Raw genomic sequence first — 23,461 nt, 5'->3', positions numbered from 1 at the left:
CGAGTTTTAGAAGAAAGTTCTTTGTTTCTGGCCATTTTGAGCCTGTAATCGAACCCACAAATGCTGATGCTCCAGATACTCAACTAGTCTAAAGAAGGCCAGTTCTATTGCTTCTTTAATCAGCACAACAGTTTTTAGCTGTGCTAACATAATTGCAAAAGGGTTTTCTAATGATCAATTATCCTTTTAAAAGGATAAACTTGGATTAGCTAACACAACGTGCCATTGGAACACAGGAGGGATGGTTGCTGATAATGGGCCTCTGTACACCTATGTAGTGTCTTTGGCTATGTCGGATTAAGTGATATGACATGTTATTCTATCAAATCATTTCTCTGTAATTAATATTACCTGATTAAGCTAATCGGGTAAATAATTAACTAGAAAGTCGGGGCACCACGAAATAATGTTTATAGAGCTGTTATCTTCCGAATAAACTCTTGAAGACCTTGTAATCTTTTACGTCAGTAGCAGTCAATATTTAATCCTCACCTTATTTAGTCTCATCTGAAAGTTGTAAATTCTTGGTTATCTTCACGAACCCTGGCTAACAAGTTGAATCAGCAATACAAAATTTGGTTTAATTATTTACTTACTAAATACTTAACTAATCACACAGAATTACATATACACAGAATGAATCATACATTGATGGACCTGGTGAACGGAGCCGATATAGCGGCCGGTTACACAAAGAAAAGGGGGGGTTTGAGTGAAAGAGCGGGAAGACTGAGGAACAAAGGGATAACTATGCTATCGTAAATACAGTATCTTATGTATTCTAAATTACCCCCCATTTGAAAAAGGAGAATGCAATTCATATTTACTCTGAGCTGCGCTTCGCTAGATTGGTCGTCGATGGAAGGCCGGTTTGTCCTTTGAAGAATGTCTCTTGGTGAACTGGAGCGTGGTAGAATGGATACTCTGTCCGTCCTCTCCTAGCCCACATTTAGCGGGTGGAGGGGGTAGCACTTCTTTAGTGAATAAGAGTTCAAAGTTAATACCAAGTTGCCATACTTTAAGCTCATGCTATATTCTGGCTGGTATAGTCAAAATTCATCCTTCGGGCATGTAGGTCGTTACCTTCACATTGAAATTCGATGCTAATTTCGTTAGGTTCTCTAAGGTTGGCTTAGTTCTGTAGGTGGTCTTTGTCCTTTCAACGTGGGAACCTCAAGTCCACACGTCCTTGGAAAAGCTTATTATCTGAGCCCTCTTAACGTAGGACCGTCGCCCTAACGTCCTCGGAACAGAAAGTTACATTTTCGTCAAGGGGCTTATATAGGATTGGGAGAGAGGGCCGTGTTAACAAAGGGATTTTCAATAGTCACATCGGTAGAGAGAGGAAAAAGGGGAAAGGTATTTATGGGGGTCATAAACCTCCCCCAATAAGTCCACTTAGATATCCCAGAGTGCTTTGGTGTCCCTGCTCCTGGTGTGGGAGTGGTTCCTCCCCCCTCCTCCCTGTCTTCCACCTCGTCCCTCGCTGTGAGACACCTGCTGGGGGTGACCTGTTCCTTCTTGGCTGAGCAGACTCTCCCTGTGAGGTGAACAACCAGACAGTAACGTCTCTCTCCCTCTGCATCTCTCTCGCTCCTCTCTCTCGCTAAATTATCTCTTTCTCTCTCGCTAAATTATCTCTCTGTACTTTTTCTCTCGCTCTTTCTACTCTCTCCTCTCTCCCGCTTTCCATTTTTCCCTTTTTCCTTCTCGCTCTCTCTCTCTCTCTCTCTCTCTCTCGCTAAATTATCACTCTCTTCCCTTCCTTTCTCTCTTACCCATGCGCTCTCCCCTCGATCTCCCTTCCTCTTGTCTTTCTCTTTCACTCTCTCTGCTCTATTTCTCTCCTTGCTCCGGCTTTCCATTTTGTCCTTCTCTCTCTCTCACTCACATCTCCTCTGACATTTACAGAAATACCGGCAGTGATTCAGAGGCTCCTTTTGAAAGGAGAACCGAGAACAGTCAGCCCCCGTCGCTCGCTTTCGGTCCCTTCCTTCCCTCTCTTTGTGCTAAAGCAGAAGGCTGTGCGGACTTCGTTGGCACCCTCGGTCGTGCCATGCCACCCTCACACAAATATAAACTAGTAACAACAAAGCTATGCTGCTGCTTCTAACTCCAGTCAATCTGTTTGGCTCACTTGGGTGTATATGGAGTATTTCAGAAGCAGCACCAAGCACTCTCTGAGAGCTGGATTTTTTTCTAACCTCTAACCTGCCAGGTTACTTTACCCAACCCATACCTCTCCAGCTGTCTTAAGAGTTAGTCAACAGCAGTGGTGGAAAAAGCAAAGACGCATTAATAGAAAATGACTCAAGTAAAAGTTAATGTCACCCAGTAAAATACTACCTGAGTAAAATGATTTGGATTTTAGATGTATTTAAGTATCAAAAGTAAATATAATTGTTAAAATGTACTTTATCAAAAGTAAAAGTATAAATCATTTCAAATTCCTTATTAGGCAAACCAGACAGCACGATTTTCTTTTTCTTTTTTTTAACGGAAAGCCAGAGGCACACTCCAACGCTCAGATCATTTACACACTCCAACGCTCAGATCATTTACACACTCCAACGCTCAGATCATTTACACACTCCAACGCTCAGATCATTTACACACTCCAACGCTCAGATCATTTACACACTCCAACGCTCAGATCATTTACACACTCCAACGCTCAGATCATTTACACACTCCAACGCTCAGATCATTTACACACTCCAACGCTCAGATCATTTACACACTCCAACGCTCAGATCATTTACACACTCCAACGCTCAGATCATTTACACACTCCAACGCTCAGATCATTTACACACTCCAACGCTCAGATCATTTACACACTCCAACGCTCAGATCATTTACAAACAAAGCATTTGTGTTTAGTGAGTCTGACAGATCAGAGGCGGTCTGTATGACCAGTGATGTTGTCTTGGTAAGTGCGTGAATTGGACCATTTTCCTGTTCGTCTAAGCATTCAAAATGTAACAAATCATTTTAGGTGTCAGGGAAAATGTATGGAGTAAAAAGTACATTCTTTTCTTTAGGAATGTAGTGTGGTAAATATTAAAGTACAGATTTTACCATAAACTACTTGAAGTAGTACTTAGTATTTTGCTGTTCTATGAGTGTCGAGCCATAAAGGACCACATTAGCTACAAAGTACTCTTGAAACTCACCCCTGTTAAGCATCATCTACCCTATCTCCTCCGGCCTTGTTTGGTTCTGGAGGGGGTCCCAGATCTGTCGGCGGGGGACAGGTGAGGGTTGGAGTGGGACAGGCGACGCACGACTGATGGGCAGAATGATGGCGTTAGTTAATTAGCAAGGCTGTGTTGCTGGGCCCATTTTAGTGAGTGTTTCGTTGCGTCCGTCTCAACTGTCTTGTCTGTCTGCTAACATGCAAAACGTCCTTCAGAGACACGGCTAGCCAGGCCAGCCAGCTAGACTGCCGCGCTATACACACATACACACAGCCCCCCGGGCAGGCCAGCCTCCCCTCTGTCTCTGTTTCACCCTCTTCTTTTCACTCGTTTTAATTGTTTAAGTTCTCGCTCTCTCATCGCTGTCTCACTTTGTCGGTCTCTCTCTCTGTCACTCGCTCTCTCTCCCCTTGCCACATCTCACCCCTTATTCTAATCTACTCTATTCTCTCTCTTCTTCCTTCTCCACCTATTCTCATTCCCTATGTCTGTGTTGAGTGATCCTCTACCTCTCCTTCCCTGTCACCTGGCCTTTTGATGTTACATCTGTGATGTGTGTGACGTGACATTAGTGAGAGATGTCCTGTATTTTACATTAGTAATGGATAGACGGCCTCTCCTCAGCCCTGTGTGTGTGTGTGTGTGTGTGTGTGTGTGTGTGTGTGTGTGTGTGTGTGTGTGTGTGTGTGTGTGTGTGTGGTGTGTGTGTGTGTGTGTGTGTGTGTGTGTGTGTGTGTGTGTGTGTGTGTGTGTGTGTGTGTGTGTGTGTGTGTGTGTGAGAGATACAGGACATGGGAGAGGATATAGTGGGAGATTGAAGGCTACTGTCGTGTCTTTGGCTATGCCGGATTAAGTGATATGACATGCTAACCTATAAAATTCTTTCTCTAATTAATATTACCTGATTAAGCTAATCATGTAAATGTAATTAACTAGAAAGTCGGGGCACCACGGAAGAACGTTTATGGAGCCGTTATCTTCCGAATAAACTCTTAAAATACTTAGTAATACTTTACATCGGTAACAGTCAATATTAACCCTTATCTTATTTTCAGTCTCATAATGAACGTTGTAAATTCTTGGTTATCTTCACGAACCCTGGCTAACAAATTGAATCAGCAATACCAAATTGGGTTTAATTATTTATTTACAAAATACCTAAACTAATCACACAGAATTACATATACACAGAATACAAATGATGTCATACAGAAAATGTCCTGGTGGACGGAACCTGTATCATGGCTGGTTACACAAAGGAAAGGGGGTTGGGCTTGAATGAAAGAGCGGGAAGACTTAGGAACGAAGAAACAGCAGCTATGCTATCGTAAATACATTATCTTATGCATTCTAAATTACCGCCCATTTGGAAAAGGAAAATGCTATAAATATTTACTCTGAGCTGCGCTTCGGTAGATTGGTCGTAGATGCTGGCCGGGTTGGCCAACAGATCTTCCTGTCCTCGGAAGAATGTCTCTGGTGGTAAATTGGATACGTGGTGGTATCTTCGTCTGTTTGTTAGACTGGATCCGTCGTCCGTCCTTTCCTAGCCCCCGTCTACAGCGGCCGCTGCTAACTCAACGGCTAGGAAGTATCACTTCTGTAGTGAATAAGCTCAAAGTTCATACCATTCGCCACCAAAGCTCACGCCGAGGTTGGCTTAGTTCTGTACTTGACGTGTGTCCTTCTAACGTAGAGGCTGCAGACCTCACGTACTGGAACAACGGTTATCTTTTCATCAAAGGCTTATATAGTGGAGAGGGGGAAGGATGTGTTTCATCGTTTATAACCCCTGTCTCTTCACAGGGGTGGGCCACTGATCAAGCAGGGCACTTTCCTTATGAAAACCCAATTCTCTCATTTGGAAGCTAAAATTACATTTAATCTCCTAACAAACAATTTCAATATCAAACATTTCAATTGCATAACAATTCCATGTGACTCTGATAACTAGAGGGTGTATACTTTCCCAGGTACAGTTTATGTCGTCCTGTCATCAGTCATAATGTCTCAGATGACAACCGAACTGACATACATACTCATTACGTTCCCAAGCATATTTCCAACTGGTTTTATTACCAAAATATGGTTCCTTTTCCCCATTTGTTTGATGTTCCCAGACTCTCTATATTTAACACAGGCTATTCAAGTCCTTCAGTAGGGTCAGAGAGGGGAAGGGAGAAAGGTATTTTTTGGGGGGGGGGGTCATAAACCTTACCCACAGGCCAACGTCATGACATAACCTATCTAGCTGTCTCTAAGTGTGTGTGTGAGATACTGATCTGTCTATCTGTATGTGTGTTGCAGGTATGATGCTGGGAGGAGGCTGTGGCAGGGAGCTAGCCCACTGGATCATCCATGGACGTCCTGAGAAGGACATGTATGGCTATGACATCAGGTATGTACACACACACCACACACACACACACACACACACACACACACACACACACACACACACAGAGATAGTTGTCAAAGCTCTCGTTCTGCTCAACAGGCGGTTCCACCACTCCCTGACAGACAACAATAAGTGGATCAGAGAGAGGAGTCATGAGTCCTATGCTAAGAACTACTCTGTAGTGTTCCCCTTTGATGAGCCTCTGGCCTCTCGCAACATGAGGACAGACCCCTTCCACAAGGTATTGCTTGGTCACCACAAGTCATTACTCCCCCTCTTATCCACTTCCTGACTGCCTTGCCTCTCTCTTCACCAGCTCTTTTCTCACCACACCCCTTTTTCCCTCCCTCTTCCTCTACATTTTCATCTTTCCTTTTCTCTCATTTGTTCATGTGAAGCTGCAGTCTCTCTCTCTCCCTCTCTACCTACCCCTCTCTCTCTCTCTACCTACCCCTCTCTCTCTCTCTACCTACCCCTCTCTCTCTCTCTACCTACCCCTCTCTCTCTCTCTACCTACCCCTCTCTCTCTCTACCTACCCCTCTCTCTCTCTCTACCTACCCCTCTCTCTCTCTCTACCTACCCCTCTCTCTCTCTCTACCTACCCCTCTCTCTCTCTCTACCTACCCCTCTCTCTCTCTCTACCTACCCCTCTCTCTCTCTACCTACCCCTCTCTCTCTCTCTACCTACCCCTCTCTCTCTCTCTACCTACCCCTCTCTCTCTCTCTACCTACCCCTCTCTCTCTCTCTACCTACCCCTCTCTCTCTCTCTACCTACCCCTCTCTCTCTCTCTACCTACCCCTCTCTCTCTCTCTACCTACCCCTCTCTCTCTCTCTACCTACCCCTCTCTCTCTCTCTACCTACCCCTCTCTCTCTCTCTACCTACCCCCTCTCTCTCTCTCTACCTACCCCTCTCTCTCTCTCTACCTGCCTCTCTCTCTCTACCTACGCCTCTCTCTCTCTCTCTACCTACGCCTCTCTCTCTCTCTCTACCTACGCCTCTCTCTCTCTCTCTCTACCTACGCCTCTCTCTCTCTCTCTCTCTCTACCTACCCCTCTCTCGCTCTCTCTCTACCTACCCCTCTCTCTCTCTCTCTACCTACCCCTCTCTCTCTCTCTCTCTCTCTCTCTCTCTGTCTCTCTCTCTGTCTCTCTACCTACCTCTCTGTCTCTCTACCTACCTCTCTGTCTCTCTACCTACCTCTCTGTCTCTCTACCTACCTCTCTCTCTCTCTCTCTACCTACCCCTCTCTCTCTCTCTCTCTCTCTCTCTCTCTGTCTCTCTCTCTGTCTCTCTACCTACCTCTCTCTCTCTCTACCTACCTCTCTCTCTCCCTCTCTACCTACCTCTCTCTCTCCCTCTCTACCTACCTCTCTCTCTCCCTCTCTACCTACCTCTCTCTCTCTCTCTACCTACCCCTCTCTCTCTCTCTACCTACCCCTCTCTCTCTCTCTACCTACGCCTCTCTCTCTCTCTCTACCTACGCCTCTCTCTCTCTCTCTACTACGCCTCTCTCTCTCTCTCTACCTACGCCTCTCTCTCTCTCTCTACCTACCCCTCTCGCTCTCTCTCTACCTACCCCTCTCTCGCTCTCTCTCTACCTACCCCTCTCTCTCTCTCTCTACCTACCCCTCTCTCTCTCTCTCTCTCTCTCTCTCTCTCTCTCTCTCTCTCTCTGTCTCTCTCTCTGTCTCTCTCTCTGTCTCTCTACCTACCTCTCTGTCTCTCTACCTACCTCTCTCTCTCTCTACCTACCTCTCTCTCTCTCTACCTACCTCTCTCTCTCTCTACCTACCTCTCTCTCTCTCTACCTACCTCTCTCTCTCCCTCTCTACCTACCTCTCTCTCTCCCTCTCTACCTACCTCTCTCTCTCTCTCTACCTACCCCTCTCTCTCTCTCTACCTACCCCTCTCTCTCTCTCTACCTACGCCTCTCTCTCTCTCTCTACCTACGCCTCTCTCTCTCTCTCTACCTACGCCTCTCTCTCTCTCTCTCTACCTACCCCTCTCTCTCTCTCTCTCTACCTACCCCCCTCTCTCTCTCTCTCTCTCTCTCTCTCTCTCTCTCTCTCTGTCTCTCTCTGTCTCTCTACCTACCTCTCTGTCTCTCTACCTACCTCTCTGTCTCTCTACCTACCTCTCTCTCTCTCTACCTACCTCTCTCTCTCTCTACCTACCTCTCTCTCTACCTACCTCTCTCTCTCTCTACCTACCTCTCTCTCTCTCTACCTACCTCTCTACCTACCTCTCTACCTACCTCTCTCTCTCTCTCTACCTACTTCTCTTCTCTTCTCTTCTCTTCTCTTCTCTTCTCTTCTCTTCTCTTCTCTTCTCTTCTCTTCTCTTCTCTTCTCTTCTCTTCTCTTCTCTTCTCTTCTCTTCTCTTCTCTTCTCTTCTCTTCTCTTCTCTTCTCTCTCTCTCTCCTAAAGCCTCTGTCAGCTGGGAGGCTAACCAATGTTAACACATAATAATAGACAGACAGTTGTCTGGATTTAATTCAAGTGATAGAGATAAAGGAGAGCGATTCCTCAGGAGGAGAGGAGGAGAAGCAAGGGTGCCTCTGGTTGTTTTATTCTATTAGCCTCTCTCACCTCACCGTGCGATTTGGCTAATTGACAGAGTATTGTGACGATAGAACAAATGGAAATTGTGTGCGTGCTTTTGTGTTGCGGGTGGGGGGGGGGGGGGGGGGGTGTAGTGGTCTATGTGTGTGTGCGCACTCCTGTCTCTTGTGTTTTACTCTGAGTGAGCCGTGAAGCCATACTCTACAACGACTGCATACAATAAATTAGCTACCATATTTTCACATAGTATGCCTCAATTGACATCTCAGCCCTTTTGAGACAATTACAGTACATCATTAACAGATGGAATTAGTTAAAACCCCTCGCCATGTCATTTGAAGAAAGTCACTCGATTAAAAAAAAAAATATGAGCATGATCAACAACACATTCAACTCAATCGTGTAATTGTGCGCCTGAAGTAAGCAGTGTGCGTGTGTAGGACTTGTTGCTAAGCTACTGAATAAAGAGAGAGCACTGCTTTAGTGTTCCAAAAATACCTTTTAACTGGCAGCCAGCCCTCTCCCCTCCGTTAATCTAGTGAGCAGATCATCCCACTTTGGAATGGCCTGTTGAATTAGACAGTTAGCAATAAAGCTGCTAGCTGCTCGTTTATTACACGTGCGATCCCTGCTAAGATGGCTCCTAAACGAGACACTTAAAATATTGAGGTTATCTCAGTCTTATAAGAAATAAAGCTTCTCTCTCTGTGTTTGTGTGACTGTTGATCAAGGGTGCTGTGTGTTGTGCGTGCGTGTGAGAGAGTCTTGTTCATATCGATTGAGCTTCAGTCACATACTATGAATACTTTGTATGAACAGGAACACACACGCATACACACGTCGATACATTGTATTCTCTTTTTCAAGTTGTTTGTGCTGTTCCGTCCTCATCACAACACACTCAAGGTTCAAAACACACTCACAATAACAAAGGTTTTATCTGTTGTTCCAGCTGACTTTATCCATCTGCAGTATAAAGATAATATTGGATTAAATCAATGCTGCCCTCAGCCAACTCAGCTCCCAACTCAAGGTAATGGAAGGGCTCCATTGGCATGGCAACAGCAATCAAAACAGCTGCTATTATTTTTGGAACTATATGTACTGAACAAAAATATAAACACAACATGTGAAGTGTTGTGTTTCATGAGTTCCATGTTTCATGAGCTGAAATAAAAGATCCCAGAAATGTTCCATATGCACAAAAAGCGTATTTCTCTCAAATGTTGTTTACATCCCTGTTAGTGAGCATTTCTCCTTTTCCGAGATGATCCACCTGACAGGTGTGGCATATCACGAAGCTGAGTAAACAGCATGATCATTACACAGGTGCACCTTGTGCTGGGGACAATAAGGCCACTCTAATGTGCAGGTTTGTCACACAACACAATGCCACAATGTCTCAAGTTTTGAGGGAGCATGCAATTGGCATGTTGACTGCAGGAATGTCCCCTAGAGCTGTTGCCAGAGAATTGAATGTTAATTTCTCTACCATAAGCCGCCTCGACGTCGTTGTAAAGAATTTGGCAGTATGTCCAACCGGCCTCACATCCGCAGACAACGTGTAACCACGCCAGCCCAGGACCTCCGCATCCGGCTTCTTCACCTGTGTCATCGTCTGAGACCAGCCACCTGGATAGCTAATGAAACTGAGGAGTATTTATGTGTGTAATAAAGCCGTTTTGTGGTAAAAAAAACTCATACTGATTGGCTGGGCCTGGCCCAACCATGGCTGCGCTCTTCCCAAGTCATGTGAAATCCGTAGATTAGGGCCACAGATGATGTGTAATCTCTATTGCACTCCTCTTTCCCAGCTGGACAAAAGGAACACCTATGTGAGAAGGCTATTAATTGACTACAGCTCAGCATTCAACACCATAGTGCCCACGCTCACACGCTAAGGACCCTGGGACTAAACACCTCCCTCTGCAATTGGATCCTGGACTTCCTGACGGGCCGTCCCCAGGTGGTAAGGGTAGGTAACGACACATCCGCCCCGCTGATCCTCAACACGGGCCCCTCAGCGGTGAGTGCTCAGTCCCATCCTGTACTCCCTGTTCCTTCATGACTGCATGGCCAGGCATGAATCCAACACCATCATTAAGGTTGCCGATGACAGAGCAGTGGTAGGCCTGAACACCAACAACGATGAGACAGCCTATATTGAGTTCAAAGACCTGGCCGTGGGGTGCCAGAACAACAACTTCTGCCTCAACGTAATCAAGACAAAGGAGATGATTGTGGACTACAGGAAAAGGAGGTCCGAGCACACCCCCATTCTCATTGACGGGGCTGTAGTGGAGCAGGTTGAGAGCTTCAAGTTCCTTGGTGTCCACATCACCAACAAACTAACATGGTCCAAGCACACCAAGACGGTTGTGAAGAGGGCACAACAAAGCCTATTCCCCCTCAGGAGACTGAAAAGATTTGGCATGGGTCCTCAGATCCTCAAAAAGTTATACAGCTGCACCATCGAGAGCGTCCTGACTGGTTGCATCATCGCCTAGTATGGCAAGTGCTCGGCCTCCGACCGCAAGGCACTGCAGAGGTTAGTTCGTACAAGCCCAGTATATCACTGGGGCCAAGCTTCCTGCCATCCAGGACCTCTATACCAGGCGGTGTCAGAGGAAGACCCTACAAATTGTCAAAGACTCCAGCCACCCTAGTCATAGACTGTTCTCTCTGCTACCACACGACAAGCGGTACCGAAGTGCCAAGTCTAGGTCCTAAAGACTTCTTAACAGCTTCTACCCCCCAAGCCATAAGACTCCTGAACAGCTAATCAAATATTTACCCAGACTATTTGCATCTCGCCCCCTCTTTTACACTGCTGCTACTCTGTTTATTATCTATGCATAGTCACTTTAATAACTCTACCTACATGTACATATTACCTCGACTAACCAGTGCCCCCCGTACATTGACTCTGTACCGGTACCCCCTGTATATAGCCTCGCTATTGTTATTTTACTGCTGCTCTTAATTTTTTTATTTTTTTTATTATTACTCATCTATCTTTTACTTACCACTTATTTTTCTTAACTGCATTATTGGTTAAGGGCTTGTAAGTAAGCATTTCACTGTAAGGTCTATACCGGTTGTATTTGGCGCATGTGACATACAAATTTGATTTAATGAATTTATTTCAATTGACTGATTTCCTTGTATGAACTGTAACTCAGTAACATCTTTGAAGTTGTTGTATGTTGCGTTTAATATTTTTTTTCAGTATAATTATGATACGGCAGCATTATTATCATTATAAAAGCAGGAAAATACATGTTTTCTGGTTGAGAAGACAGCAGCCTGTGACTCAGACTGCCCACCTCTCCGCTCCTGGCCAAGAGAGCCTTCCTTCAGAATCTCAGAATGAGGAGGATCGCCTAGCAACCAGGGTTATAACTGTTGAGAGAGAGAAATTACTCATTTCTAGGCACTTAAAATATTAGAGTCCATTAGTGACCAAAGAAAAGTAATGATAATGCCTGATGGTGTCGTGACTTTACTTTTAACTTGAATCTGATGACTGTTATTTATCTAATCAACTAACTATGTTTAATTGTTACCCCATTTAGATTAATCTTGTAACAATTTACTCATTAGGAATTGAGGCACCATGATAGAGGTTCTTTAAAGAGTTACCATCTCCCAAATTAAACTCTAAAGGCTCCCCCCCCCGACCAGCAGTTGGTGTTCGAGGCACAAACGAAAAGGTTGGACCCTTTGTACGGGTTGTTAGTAGATTGGCTATAACCTTTCAACCCAATCTCCTGGTGTTGTGGTCTGCCATTCACCACAGCGTCCGTGTGTGGCAACCGTTCCAGTACCTGCGAACTGAGACGAGGATATCTTTCAGCGATATTGCACAGTGTTTCACCAGTCGGAGTCGCCGGGTCAGTGGCAGGACTGACGCCATTAGTTTTATTGTAAGGACAAGAGAAGTTAATCTTAGCTACAGTATCGCATGACTCCAAGAAGGTGTGAAGTTGCTCACTCACGGACACCTCTTGGTGCAGAATCTGACTCAAGCTGATATTACGATATCTCGTCACATTCAATCAGCAAACCTGAGACTATTCTTTTCATGATTTCAAGCCAGCATTCACCATGAGTGTGTAACTTCACTCCTTCTTGGAGTCTTGCGATACTGTAGCTAATATTAATTTCTCTTGTCCTTCAGACATTTCCGCAAGCACCACGGCAGTCTCAGGAAACAAAGCATCAACATTTAGAGTGGACTCTGCTTCCGATGATATATTTTCCGTTTGAACGGCATGATGGGTCATTTGTGTTCATGGTGAAAACAGATCGACATATTGGAGTTTGAGTGGAAAGTTTGAGTGGAATTGACTGTTCTGATGTGGGTTACCTTGTGCGCCACAACATTTGTATCTGAGTCTATAGTCAAAGCCCGTGGGCTTGTTTGTTGATCAAGTGGGCCCTGGGTAGGGTTTCGAGTGAGAGCGTCCTCACTAGTGGTGTTTAATTTTGACGGACCTGTTCTCCGGCAATTCCACGCCTAGTCATGGTGACTTATCTTATCCTCTTTCTCAAATCTTTTGCGCTTTTTTACATCTCTTAGCATATCTTCTTGAGCAGGTATTCCCAAACTGGGTGTCGGGGGTACGCCAAATAAAAATGTGTACATTTATATTTTCCAACGGGGCTATACATTTGGGTGAGGTTTTTATCTCTCCTGAGTAGCCTCATTTCACTGCCAAAAATAAAATTAAACCATCTAGTGTTCAGCGAAATAACAACACAATGTCAAATACAGGTAGCCTAGTCAAATAATTAACATCCAATCACATTAACCGTTACTCTAGGCCAGACATTTAGATACATGACAATTTCGAAAAATAAGCCACAGAATTTATTGAGCGAGAATAAAGATGACTTTCGAGTAGTAAGACATGTATAAAAGCAACAGATACCATTAATAAGAAGGGGCTAGAAGCATCTTATATGGTGAGCTACCGAGTGTCTAGGACAGGCAAGCCCCATACTATTGTGGAGGATGTAATACTTCCTGCTGCTGCGGATATGTCTGGGACAATGTTGGGGGAAAAGGCCCAAAAAACTATACAGACAATGACTTCATCAAACAACACTGTTGGAGGTTTTTTGAGAAGTCTGGGGTGACTACTCTCACTTATACTTTGCACACGAACCGCGGCCTGCTTGGAGTAAGAAAACATGAATGTATTTACGTGAAAATGCCTTGGTTTACTGTGTATCTCTCCGAACCGGGCCGCCTTGGAAAGGGGGTTGAGCATTTTCGCGGCACGCTTGTAAGGCTCTTATTGTCCAAAAGGGGTTTCTCTGTTTTTCTCCTCTGCAGTCATCCGGTATCATGTGACTTGTTGTGTAGTCCTGAACAGAAATAGAGTTTATTCTACTTCCATTCACTCTTGAAGATGCTTATTTGAAGATAGGCTAGCCAGCCATGTCAATGGTTCCCAGTGGGGGTGATGAGAGTAGCGGAATACAATGGTTTGAAAAGAGTAGTAGAATGGTCACACTTTAATGAACTTTTCTAGATACTTTACTTATGACAGCTATTCAGCCGTGCCAGTGATTGTCCAGAAGGTGACTTTATCGTCTCTACCTCGTGTTGACATTGAGTTCAAACCACTTTAAACCTGAGTTGCAGCTCTACATCTCTATGGTCTGATATGTTAATTCTTAAACCATAATTTTATACAGTTTGTTCAAAAGGGCGTTTCCGTCAGGCTGACACGCTCTCTGACCTCACTCAGGGGCGTGACTTGTCACTGTGCAGAGTTATGTAAAACCATTATCTCTTATGTCTCCTAAAATCATGTCCTTCTCTTAAGAAAAACACTTTAATCATTTTTCATATTTCATGCGCGAAGATTTGGTTGGAAACTTTACGTAGTGTATATACTTTCCAAGTTGCAGTATTTCCTTTATAACATTTTTAATGACATCACAAAATAACACACCATACGACATTAGTGTTCTTTAGATCGCCCCTGACCATTCCCCACGTTCTATGTTTGAAGACGTCGATGTCCGCGACGTGGCTGGTTTTCCCTTTGTAGTCCGCGATTGTCTGTAGATCCTGCCAAATACGTCTCAGACACGTGGGCAATTTTTTACAACTTTGGCAAAGCGTCTTGTCTCCAAAATGCTGTGTTCGTAACATACTGTAGTTTTGGGAACCGACAAAATGTATGGAGATCAGATGTTTCTTCGATGAGAGAATTTGCTTTATGTCGGCCTAGTTTCACCTAGCTCCGTCCGTTCCCACTACCCTTGACTAGACTTCCTCCTCTGACTACCATATTTGGTGGTGAGAAAACGTTGTAGCCCCTGTGACGTGTCTGGTTTACCCCTTCTGTCTGTGTTATTAGTGTGTGAAGGCTAATTGTAATGCTAATAGTTGTGTCACTGTTTCTCTAGATTCTGACGGAGCAGGGCTGCGTGTTCCAGGAGAGACATGGTTGGGAGAGACCAGGATGGTTCAACCAGGACGGTGCTGCTCCAGTAAGAAACACGCATCTGAGCGGTTGCTGGTCTGAAATCCTTGATCTTTCTCCTGCCGTTGTGCCCTTGGGCAAGGCACTTAAGCCCTAGAAACGGTTCCAGGGACACCTGTCACAATGGATGATAATGAATTGTTCTTCTTGAAAGGATTTGAAAGCAAGTTCATACCATCTGATAACATAGGGTCAGGTGGTTAGTACAGAGAGGAGGTGTAAGGTTTCTGACCATTGTCCTAATGTGTGTTTGTGGTTATAGGTTCTGGACTATGATTGGTACGGGGCTTATGATATTAGCAAGAACCAGAACTACAAATACAACGAGCTGCTTGGCAAGGAGTACACGTTTGACTACCCTCCACATCACCACGTGGTAAGCGTCTGTTTGTACTCTCAACTTCTACCCGGTACAACCAGAGGATTGTACTCCCCCTCTGAATCTGGTTCCTTTCAAGGTTTATTCCTTCTAGTATTTTTTTCCCCTTGCCACTGTGCTGGCAGTTGCTTTTTGGGTTCTTGGTTGGGTTACTGTAAAGCACTTTGTGACCAAATGTTGCTTCATGAATTCATTTGATAGATTTTTCAGCTGATTTTTCAGTCCTTTCAGTCCTGTGTATTTGTTTTTCAGATAAAAAATGAGTGTCTGACGTGCAGACATGGAGTCTCGGTGTTTGACATGTCCTACTTTGGAAAGTTTTACCTCACCGGGCCAGATGCTAAGAAGGCTGCCGATTGGCTATTCTCCGCAGATGTCAACAAAATTCCAGGTGAGTCTTCGTGCACGACTACCACAGAATGTTTGCATACACAAAAATGCGTGCACACACACACCCACCCACACTGCTGGCGCCTGAATAATGTAGCCCAGCAGTACCCAGTGAGGCAGGAGAGGAGATGCAGGACTGTTTAAATTACAGATGAGTTTTGAGGTACAGTCCAATCCATCTGTCCCCACACACATCCTCTGGCCCATGCTGCATGTGAACACTGGAACATTGTGGCTTTGATCTCACTTAGTCATAGTGAGAGGTCTTAGCTAACCTCATGCCACCACATGGCCTAGCCATGACCCCGTGTCTAACACTAGGATATTCTTCATCCATAGGGCCTTGAACTTCTCCTGACTAGGAAAAATGGCTATACATTAAATAATGTTATAGGTCAGGTGACATGGTCAGGTCCTACTAATCAGTCAATCAATGACGTGTGTGTGTGTATATAGCCCTTTTTCGAGCAAACATTTGCCACAAAATGCTTCATAGGACTACTCATCACACCTCCCTTCTGCTGTATGTGTGTGTCCTCCAATGTGCTGGTTTGATTGACAGCTGGATCCTTGTGTTGCAGGCTCTACTGTGTACACCTGTATGCTGAACAAGAGAGGAGGATCTGAGGCTGATCTCACAGTCAGCCGGCTAGAGGCTGGCACTGCCAACCTGCCCCTGGCTCCAGAGGCTAACGGTAAGAGGAGAGTAGGATGGGGATTTCATTCATTTCAATATTCGTTTTTATTATGTATTTGACAGGGACATTGCACATGTAGACTTCTCTGTAGAGAAGCCCTTGTAGAATATTTAAGTAACACGGCGGTAGCTTGCTTGTAACTAGCAGTGGTCAGAGACGCCGTGGCCGAAATCTGTCTTGCGTACGACTTGCTAAAATGACATACTGCCCAGTCAAAGCTCTTCTCTGTCCTGGCACCCAAATGGTGGAACTGGCTTCCCCCTGAAGCTAGGACAGCAGAGTCCCTGCCCATCTCCCGACTATCTTAAAAAATCATACAGCACCTCCTCCTCTCCCCTCCCCCACCCTGTGTGTAAAATGAAGAAAAATACAAATAAAAACTTTTGAACTAACATTCTCAGTAGACTTTTCCCCCTTACTAGCACCGACTTTGCAGATAGTACATTTTTCCTCTATAATGTAGCTATGATACAGTATGTGTTTGTCCCATCTAGCTATCTAAAGATGAATGCACTAACTGTAAGTCGCTCTGCATAAGAGCATCTGCTGAATGGCTAAATGTCTACTTTGAAGTATATTGTAGAGACACTTTTGTAGGAGGGCTTGGGGTGTGATCACCATGAAGTGTGGAATAAATGTAGAGACTTTTTCACCGGGAATCGATGAGTACAGACCTTCCTGCTTTTTGCTACCTTGAAGAATTGCCTTGCCTAACCTCTTTCCCGAATCTGCAATGTTGTGTGGTTCGTTCCACGGAAAGTGTGCCTTTTGTGTCCCTTTTTGATATTTTAAGTAGAAATTGTGCACCAATATTGAATTTTAAGTCTCTTATTGAATGAAAATGTATGAATAAAATTGACCACGTTGCGAATTCAAGAAATCTGATTTGTAGTATGACTAATGACCAGTATTTTGACATGTTCCTCCGTGCACCTTCTGTGACTTTTAACCCACTTAACCCTGACATTTCTCCCAAGTTTTCACCATCATTGTAAAGCCCAAGTTATTTTGTTGCTTTGACAGTCATCTCTGAATATGTATTATTTATTTCATGTGATTTAGGGTCAACCCTATCAAGTGAACTGAACTCTCATTTTAATATGTTGAAACTATTCCTTTTCAAAATAAACATTGAACATCTAATAGTCGAATCATTGTGAGCTGGTCTTTATGGCCATTTTCTGTTGTTTTTTTTGTGGTGGAAAACTGAGCCGGTTGAGCATAACACGTCAACCCTGTTACCCATAGATAAACAGGCTAGAAATGTTTTGACAATTACATTTTTTTGATTGATGTTAACTTTTAACAAGGCACAATTGAAATGCATTCCAGGTGACTACCTTATGAAGCTGAGAGAATGCCAGGAGTGTGCAAAGCTTTCATCAAGGCAAAGGGTGGCTACTTTGAAGAATCTAAAATATATTTTGATTTAACACTTTTTTTGGTTACTTCATGATTCCATATGTGTTATTTCATAGTTTTGATGTCTTCACTATTATTCTACAATGTAGAAAATAGTAAAAATAAAGAAAAACCCTTGAATAAGTAGCTGGGTCCAAGCTTTTGACTGGTACTGTATATACATTTTTTTTTATCTCTTGAGATGGGAAAATGTGTTTTTTATGAAGCTGAACATGTGCTCTCTCTTACAGAATGTGAAATGTAAAGTTATTTTTGATCAAGTTGCACTCATCAAAAGGCTCTGAATGGATGGGAACGTCCCATGTACACAGGAAATGCAACACAGGAAAATAGTATCGGTGCAAAGTGCTCCTGAATGATTTCTCCTGCTTTGTAAACAAGCAGCTTGTTCACAAAGTCGACTTCTGAAGCAACATTGAAGTCATTCGGGGACTCATATGAAAGTGGAAGGGAAAACAAATTGAAATCTGAGAACTTCTCTGACGGGTTGTTTGCCTGATCAATGCCCTCCAATGTGGAAATGTGACTCCATATCCACTGGTGTGTGTGTGTGTGTGTGTGTGTGTGTGTGTGTGTGCGCCTGCACTGTCTGTATGTGGGTACTCACTTTTCTGCATGTTTGTGTTTACTGTACAGTATAGATGAGTAAACACCTATGTCTCATTCTTTCTGTCTGGAATCTCGCTCTCTACCAGGTGACGCATACTACCTGGCCATCGGTGGAGGGGTAGCAGAACACAACTGGAACCACATCAAGACTGTTCTCCAGGATGAGGCTTTCAACTGCCAGCTGACTGACTACTCTGAAGACATGGGCATGATCAGCATCCAGGGGCCCAAGAGGTGAGTGTGACCCCCCCCCCCCCCAAACAGGTGCCTTAATGTTACCCTTACACTAACCATCCAGTGGCCTAAGAGGTGAAACTTGCTTATTGGTGCATCTCAAAGGGAACCACACAGGGTGGCAGGACCATAGGTTTGGGGGAGACAATGACAGAGGTGAGCCCCCCTCATGGGTGAAATAACAGGTCCTTACCACTGTCCTGAGCAAATCAAATCAAATGTATTTATATAGCCCTTCGTACATCAGCTGATATCTCAAAGTGCTGTACAGAAACCCAGCCTAAAACCCCAAACAGCAAGCAATGCATGTGAAAGAAGCACGGTGGCTAGGAAAAACTCCCTAGGAAAAACTCCCTAGAAAGGCCAAAAACCTAGGAAGAAACCTAGAGAGGAACCAGGCTATGAGGGGTGGCCAGTCCTCTTCTGGCTGTGCAGGGTGGATATTATAACAGAACATGGTCAAGATGTTAAAATGTTCATAAATGACCATCATGGTCAAATAATAATAATCATAGTAGTTGTCGAGGGTGCAACAAGCACGTCCGGTGAACAGGTCAGGGTTCCATAGCCGCAGGCAGAACAGTTGAAACTGGAGCAGCAGCACGGCCAGGTGGACTGGGGACAGCAAGGAGTCATCATACCAGGTAGTCCTGAGGCATGGTCCTAGGGCTCAGGTCCTCCGAGAGAAAGACAGAAAGAGAGAATTAGAGAGAGCATATTTAAATTCACACAGGACACCGGATAAGACAAGAGAAATACTCCAGATGTAACAGACTGACCCTAGCCCCCCGACACATAAACTACTGCAGCATAAATACTGGAGGCTGAGACAGGAGGGACCAGAAGACACTGTGGCCCCATCCGATGATACCCCCGGACAGGGCCAAACAGGCAGGATATAACCCCACCCACTTTGCCAAAGCACAGCCCCCACACCACTAGAGGGATGTCTCCAACCACCAACTTACCGTCCTAAGACAAGGCCGAGTATAGCCCACAACGATCTCCGCCATGGCACAACCCAAGGGGGGCACCAACCCAGACAGGAAGACCACGTCAGTGACTCAACCCACTCAAGTGACGCACCCCTCCCATGGACGGCATGGAAGAACACCAGTACGCCAGTGACTCAGCCCCTGTAAAAGGGTTAGAGGCAGAGAATCCCAGTGGAAAGAGGGGAACCGGCAAGGCAGAGACAGCAAGGGCGGTTCGTTGCTCCAGCCTTTCCGTTCACCTTCACACTCCTGGGCCAGACTATACTTAATCATAGGACCTACTGAAGAGATATGTCTTCAGTAAAGACTTAAAGGTTGAGACTGAGTCTGCGTCTCTCACATTGGTAGGCAGACCATTCCATAAAAATGGAGCTCTATAGGAGAAAGCCCTACCTCCAGCCGTTTGCTTAGAAATTCTAGGGACAATTAGGAGGCCTGCGTCTTGTGACCGTAGCGTACGTGTAGGTATGTACGGCAGGACCAAATCGGAAAGATAGGTAGGAGCAAGCCCATGTAATGCTTTGTAGGTTAGCAGTAAAACCTTGAAATCAGCCCTTGCCTTAACAGGAAGCCAGTGTAGGGAGGCTAGCACTGGAGTAATATGATAACATTTTTGGGTTCTAGTCAGGATTCTAGCAGCCGTATTTAGCACTAACTGAAGTTTGTTTAGTGCTTAATCCGGGTAGCCGGAAAGTAGAGCATTGCAGTAGTCCAGCCTAGAAGTAACAAAAGCATGGATTAATTTTTCTGCGTCATTTTTGGACAGAAAGTTTCTGATTTTTGCGATGTTACGTAGATGGAAAAAAGCTGTCCTTGAAACAGTCTTGATATGTTCTTCAAAAGAGAGATCAGGGTCCAGAGTAACGCCGAGGTCCTTCACAGTTTTATTTGAGACGACTGTACAACCATCCAGCTTAATTGTCAGATTCAACAGAAGATCTCTTTGTTTCTTGGGACCTAGAACAAGCATCTCTGTTTTGTCCGAGTTTAAAAGTAGAAAGTTTGCAGCCATCCACTTCTTTATGTCTGAAACACAGGCTTCTAGCGAGGGCAATTTTGGGGCTTCACCATGTTTCATTGAAATGTACAGCTGTGTGTCGTCCGCATAGCAGTGAAATTTAACATTATGTTTTCGAATGACATCCCCAAGAGGTAAAATATATAGTGAAAACAATAGTGGTCCTAAAACGGAACCTTGAGGAACACCGAAATTTACAATTGATTTGTCAGAGGACAAACCATTCACAGAGACAAACTGATATCTTTCCGACAGATAAGATTTAAACCAGGCCAGAACTTGTCCATGTAGACCAATTTGGGTTTCCAATCTCTCCAAAAGAATGTGGTGATCGATGGTATCAAAAGCGGCACTAAGATCTAGGAGCATGATGCAGAGCCTCGGTCTGACGTCATTAAAAGGTCATTTACCACCTTCACAAGTGCAGTCTCAGTGCTATGATGGGGACTGAAGAGTTGCGTATACATTGTTTGTCTTCAGGAAGGCAGTGAGTTGCTGTGCAACAGCTTTTTCAAAACATTTTGAGAGGAATGGAAGATTCGATATAGGCCGATAGTTTTTTATAATTTCTGGGTCAAGATTCGGCTTTTTCAAGAGAGGCTTTATTACTGCCACTTTTAGTGAGCTTGGTACACATCCGGTGGATAGAGAGCCGTTTATTATGTTCAACATAGGAGGGCCAAGCACAGGAAGCAGCTCTTTCAGTAGTTTAGTTGGAATAGGGTCCAGTATGCAGCTTGAGGGTTTGGAGGCCATGATTATTTTCATCATTGTGTCAAGAGATATAGTACTAAAACACTTTAGTATCTCCCTTGATCCTAGGTCCTGGCAGAGTTGTGTAGACTCAGGACAATGGAGCTTTGGAGGAATACCCAGATTTAAAGAGGAGTCCGTAATTTGCTTTCTAATGATCATGATCTTTTCCTCAAAGAAGTTCATAAATTTATTACTGCTGAAGTGAAAGGCATCCTCCATTTGCAAAGGCTGCTTTTTAGTTAGCTTTGCGACAGTATCAAAAATAAATTTTGGATTGTTCTTATTTTCCTCAATTAAGTTGGAAAAATAGGATGATCGAGCAGCAGTGAGGGCTCTTCGATACTGCACGGTGGTTATGCCCATTTGAAACCATTTGAAACTGACCCCTGGAACATCTCATTCCAAAATCATGGGCATTAATATGGAGTTGGTCCCCCTTTGCTGCTATAACAGCCTCCACTCGGAAGGCTTTCCAGTAGATGTTGGAAAATTACTGCGAGGACTTGCTTCCATTCAGCCACAAGAGCATTAGTGAGGTCGGGCACTGATGTTGGGCGATTAGACCTGGCTCGCAGTCGGCGTTCCAATTCATCTCAAAGGTGTTCGATAGGGTTGAGTTCAGGGCTCTGTGCAGGCCAGTCATGTTCTTCCACACCGATCTCAACAAACCATTGAATGTCATTGTTTGCTGTAGCGTTACGATATCCCTTCAATGAAACTAAGGGGCCTAGCCCAAACCATGAAAAACAGCCCCAGACCATTATTCCTCCTCCACCAAACTTTACAGTTGGCACTACACATTTCATGAAGCTCCCGACTAACAGTTCTTGTGCTGACGTTGCTTCGAGGCAGTTTGGAACTCGGTAGTGAGCGTTGCAATGGTCTCTGACGTCAAACGCGGCAAGGAATGTCATCATACACAGAAATCTTGCCTCAGGAAAGGGCCTGTTATTTCCAAGTCAAACCTAGGAAGGATTGCGTCATACGTTACACTCAGGAAAGGGCCTCTCCTTGTGATGAAACACTAGTCTGTAACTGTGTTCTGTAACTGTTAGAGCCATGGGGAATAGGTGCAACAATCATAACATCTTGACCATACTCATTGTGGTCTGATTTCATGCCACTTGAGCATAACAGCCTTGCGTATGCCAAGTTATATGAAACCATTGACATTGGAACTGCAATGTTCGTTTTCTCTCTCTCACTACACAGCAATTTAATCAACCCTACAGTTCCCTTACTGCATCTAGTATGGGCAAACTGTGTGTGTGGCAGCTACATTGCCATCCCCCTGGGTTTATCAGTATTAAAAACGGTAAATGATTCCCTGAATGCTTACGAAACGGAATGGCAAATAACCCTGCTCAATAAAGAGTCCCTCATTTCTCATATGTCTTCAGTTTCTGAGATGAGGCTCTCACTTCTGCTTAGGGTAAGCCACTAGTCATCAGCACAACCACTACACACACACACACACGCACATGCACAGTTACGCACACGCACAGTTACACACACACACATGCACACAGTTACACAGACAGTTACAGACACACGCACGCACATAGTTAAACGCACGCACACAGTTACACACACAGTTACACACGCTCGCGCACACACAAGGCACACACAGACAGATGCACACGCACAGTTACACGCACGCACGCGCAGTTGCACACACACGCACTCACACGCAGTTGCACGCACTCACAGTTGCACTCACACACAGTTTCACGCACATTTGCACACACAGTTGCACTCATGCACAGTTTCACGCACAGTTGCACTCATGCGCAGTTTCACGCACAGTTGCACTCATGCGCAGTTTCACGCACGCGCAGTTGCACACACGCACGCGCAGTTGCACGCACAGTTGCACTCACACGCGCGCACAGTTGCACACACGCGCGCGCACAGTTGCACTCACGCTCGCGCATAGTCGCACGCGCGCACTTGCGCATAGTCGCACTGTCGCCCGCACGCACTCGCGCAGTCGCCCGCACTCGCGCAGTCGCCCGCACGCACTCGTGCAGTCGCCGCACGCACTCGCGCAGTCGCCCGCACTCGCGCAGTCGCCCGCACTCGCGCAGTCGCCCGCACTCGCGCAGTCGCCCGCACTCGCGCGCAGTCGCACGCACGCACACACTCACGCGCAGTTGCACCCATGCACGCGCAGTTACAACTGTGTACAGTTGTGGCCAAAAGTTTTGAGAATGACACAAATATACATTTTCACAAAGTTTGCTGTTTCAGTGTCTTCAGATATTTTTGTCAGATGTTACTATGGAATACTGA

The 23,461-nt window shown here is 45.0% G+C and overlaps 1 protein-coding gene across 2 annotated transcripts in view; it reads left to right on the top strand.

Annotated features, from left to right (window-relative positions):
• Positions 1–23,461, top strand: part of sardh (sarcosine dehydrogenase) — an 89,656-nt gene that overhangs the window by 41,380 nt on the left and 24,815 nt on the right. For both annotated transcript variants that reach the window (XM_014125682.3, XM_014125677.3), the window contains exons 11-17: positions 5,508–5,598; positions 5,698–5,839; positions 14,592–14,675; positions 14,931–15,044; positions 15,300–15,438; positions 16,019–16,132; positions 18,253–18,400. In XM_014125682.3, the coding sequence (XP_013981157.1) occupies positions 5,508–5,598; positions 5,698–5,839; positions 14,592–14,675; positions 14,931–15,044; positions 15,300–15,438; positions 16,019–16,132; positions 18,253–18,400 (832 nt within the window). The remainder of the gene's footprint in view (positions 1–5,507; positions 5,599–5,697; positions 5,840–14,591; positions 14,676–14,930; positions 15,045–15,299; positions 15,439–16,018; positions 16,133–18,252; positions 18,401–23,461) is intronic.

This window comes from Salmo salar, chromosome 01, assembly GCF_965601325.2.
Source record: "Salmo salar chromosome 01, fSalSal1, whole genome shotgun sequence".
In the NCBI taxonomy this organism is placed as follows: Eukaryota; Metazoa; Chordata; class Actinopteri; order Salmoniformes; family Salmonidae; genus Salmo; species Salmo salar.
Note: the sequence above shows the minus strand (reverse complement) of the source record. Positions and strands in the feature narration are given on the sequence as shown.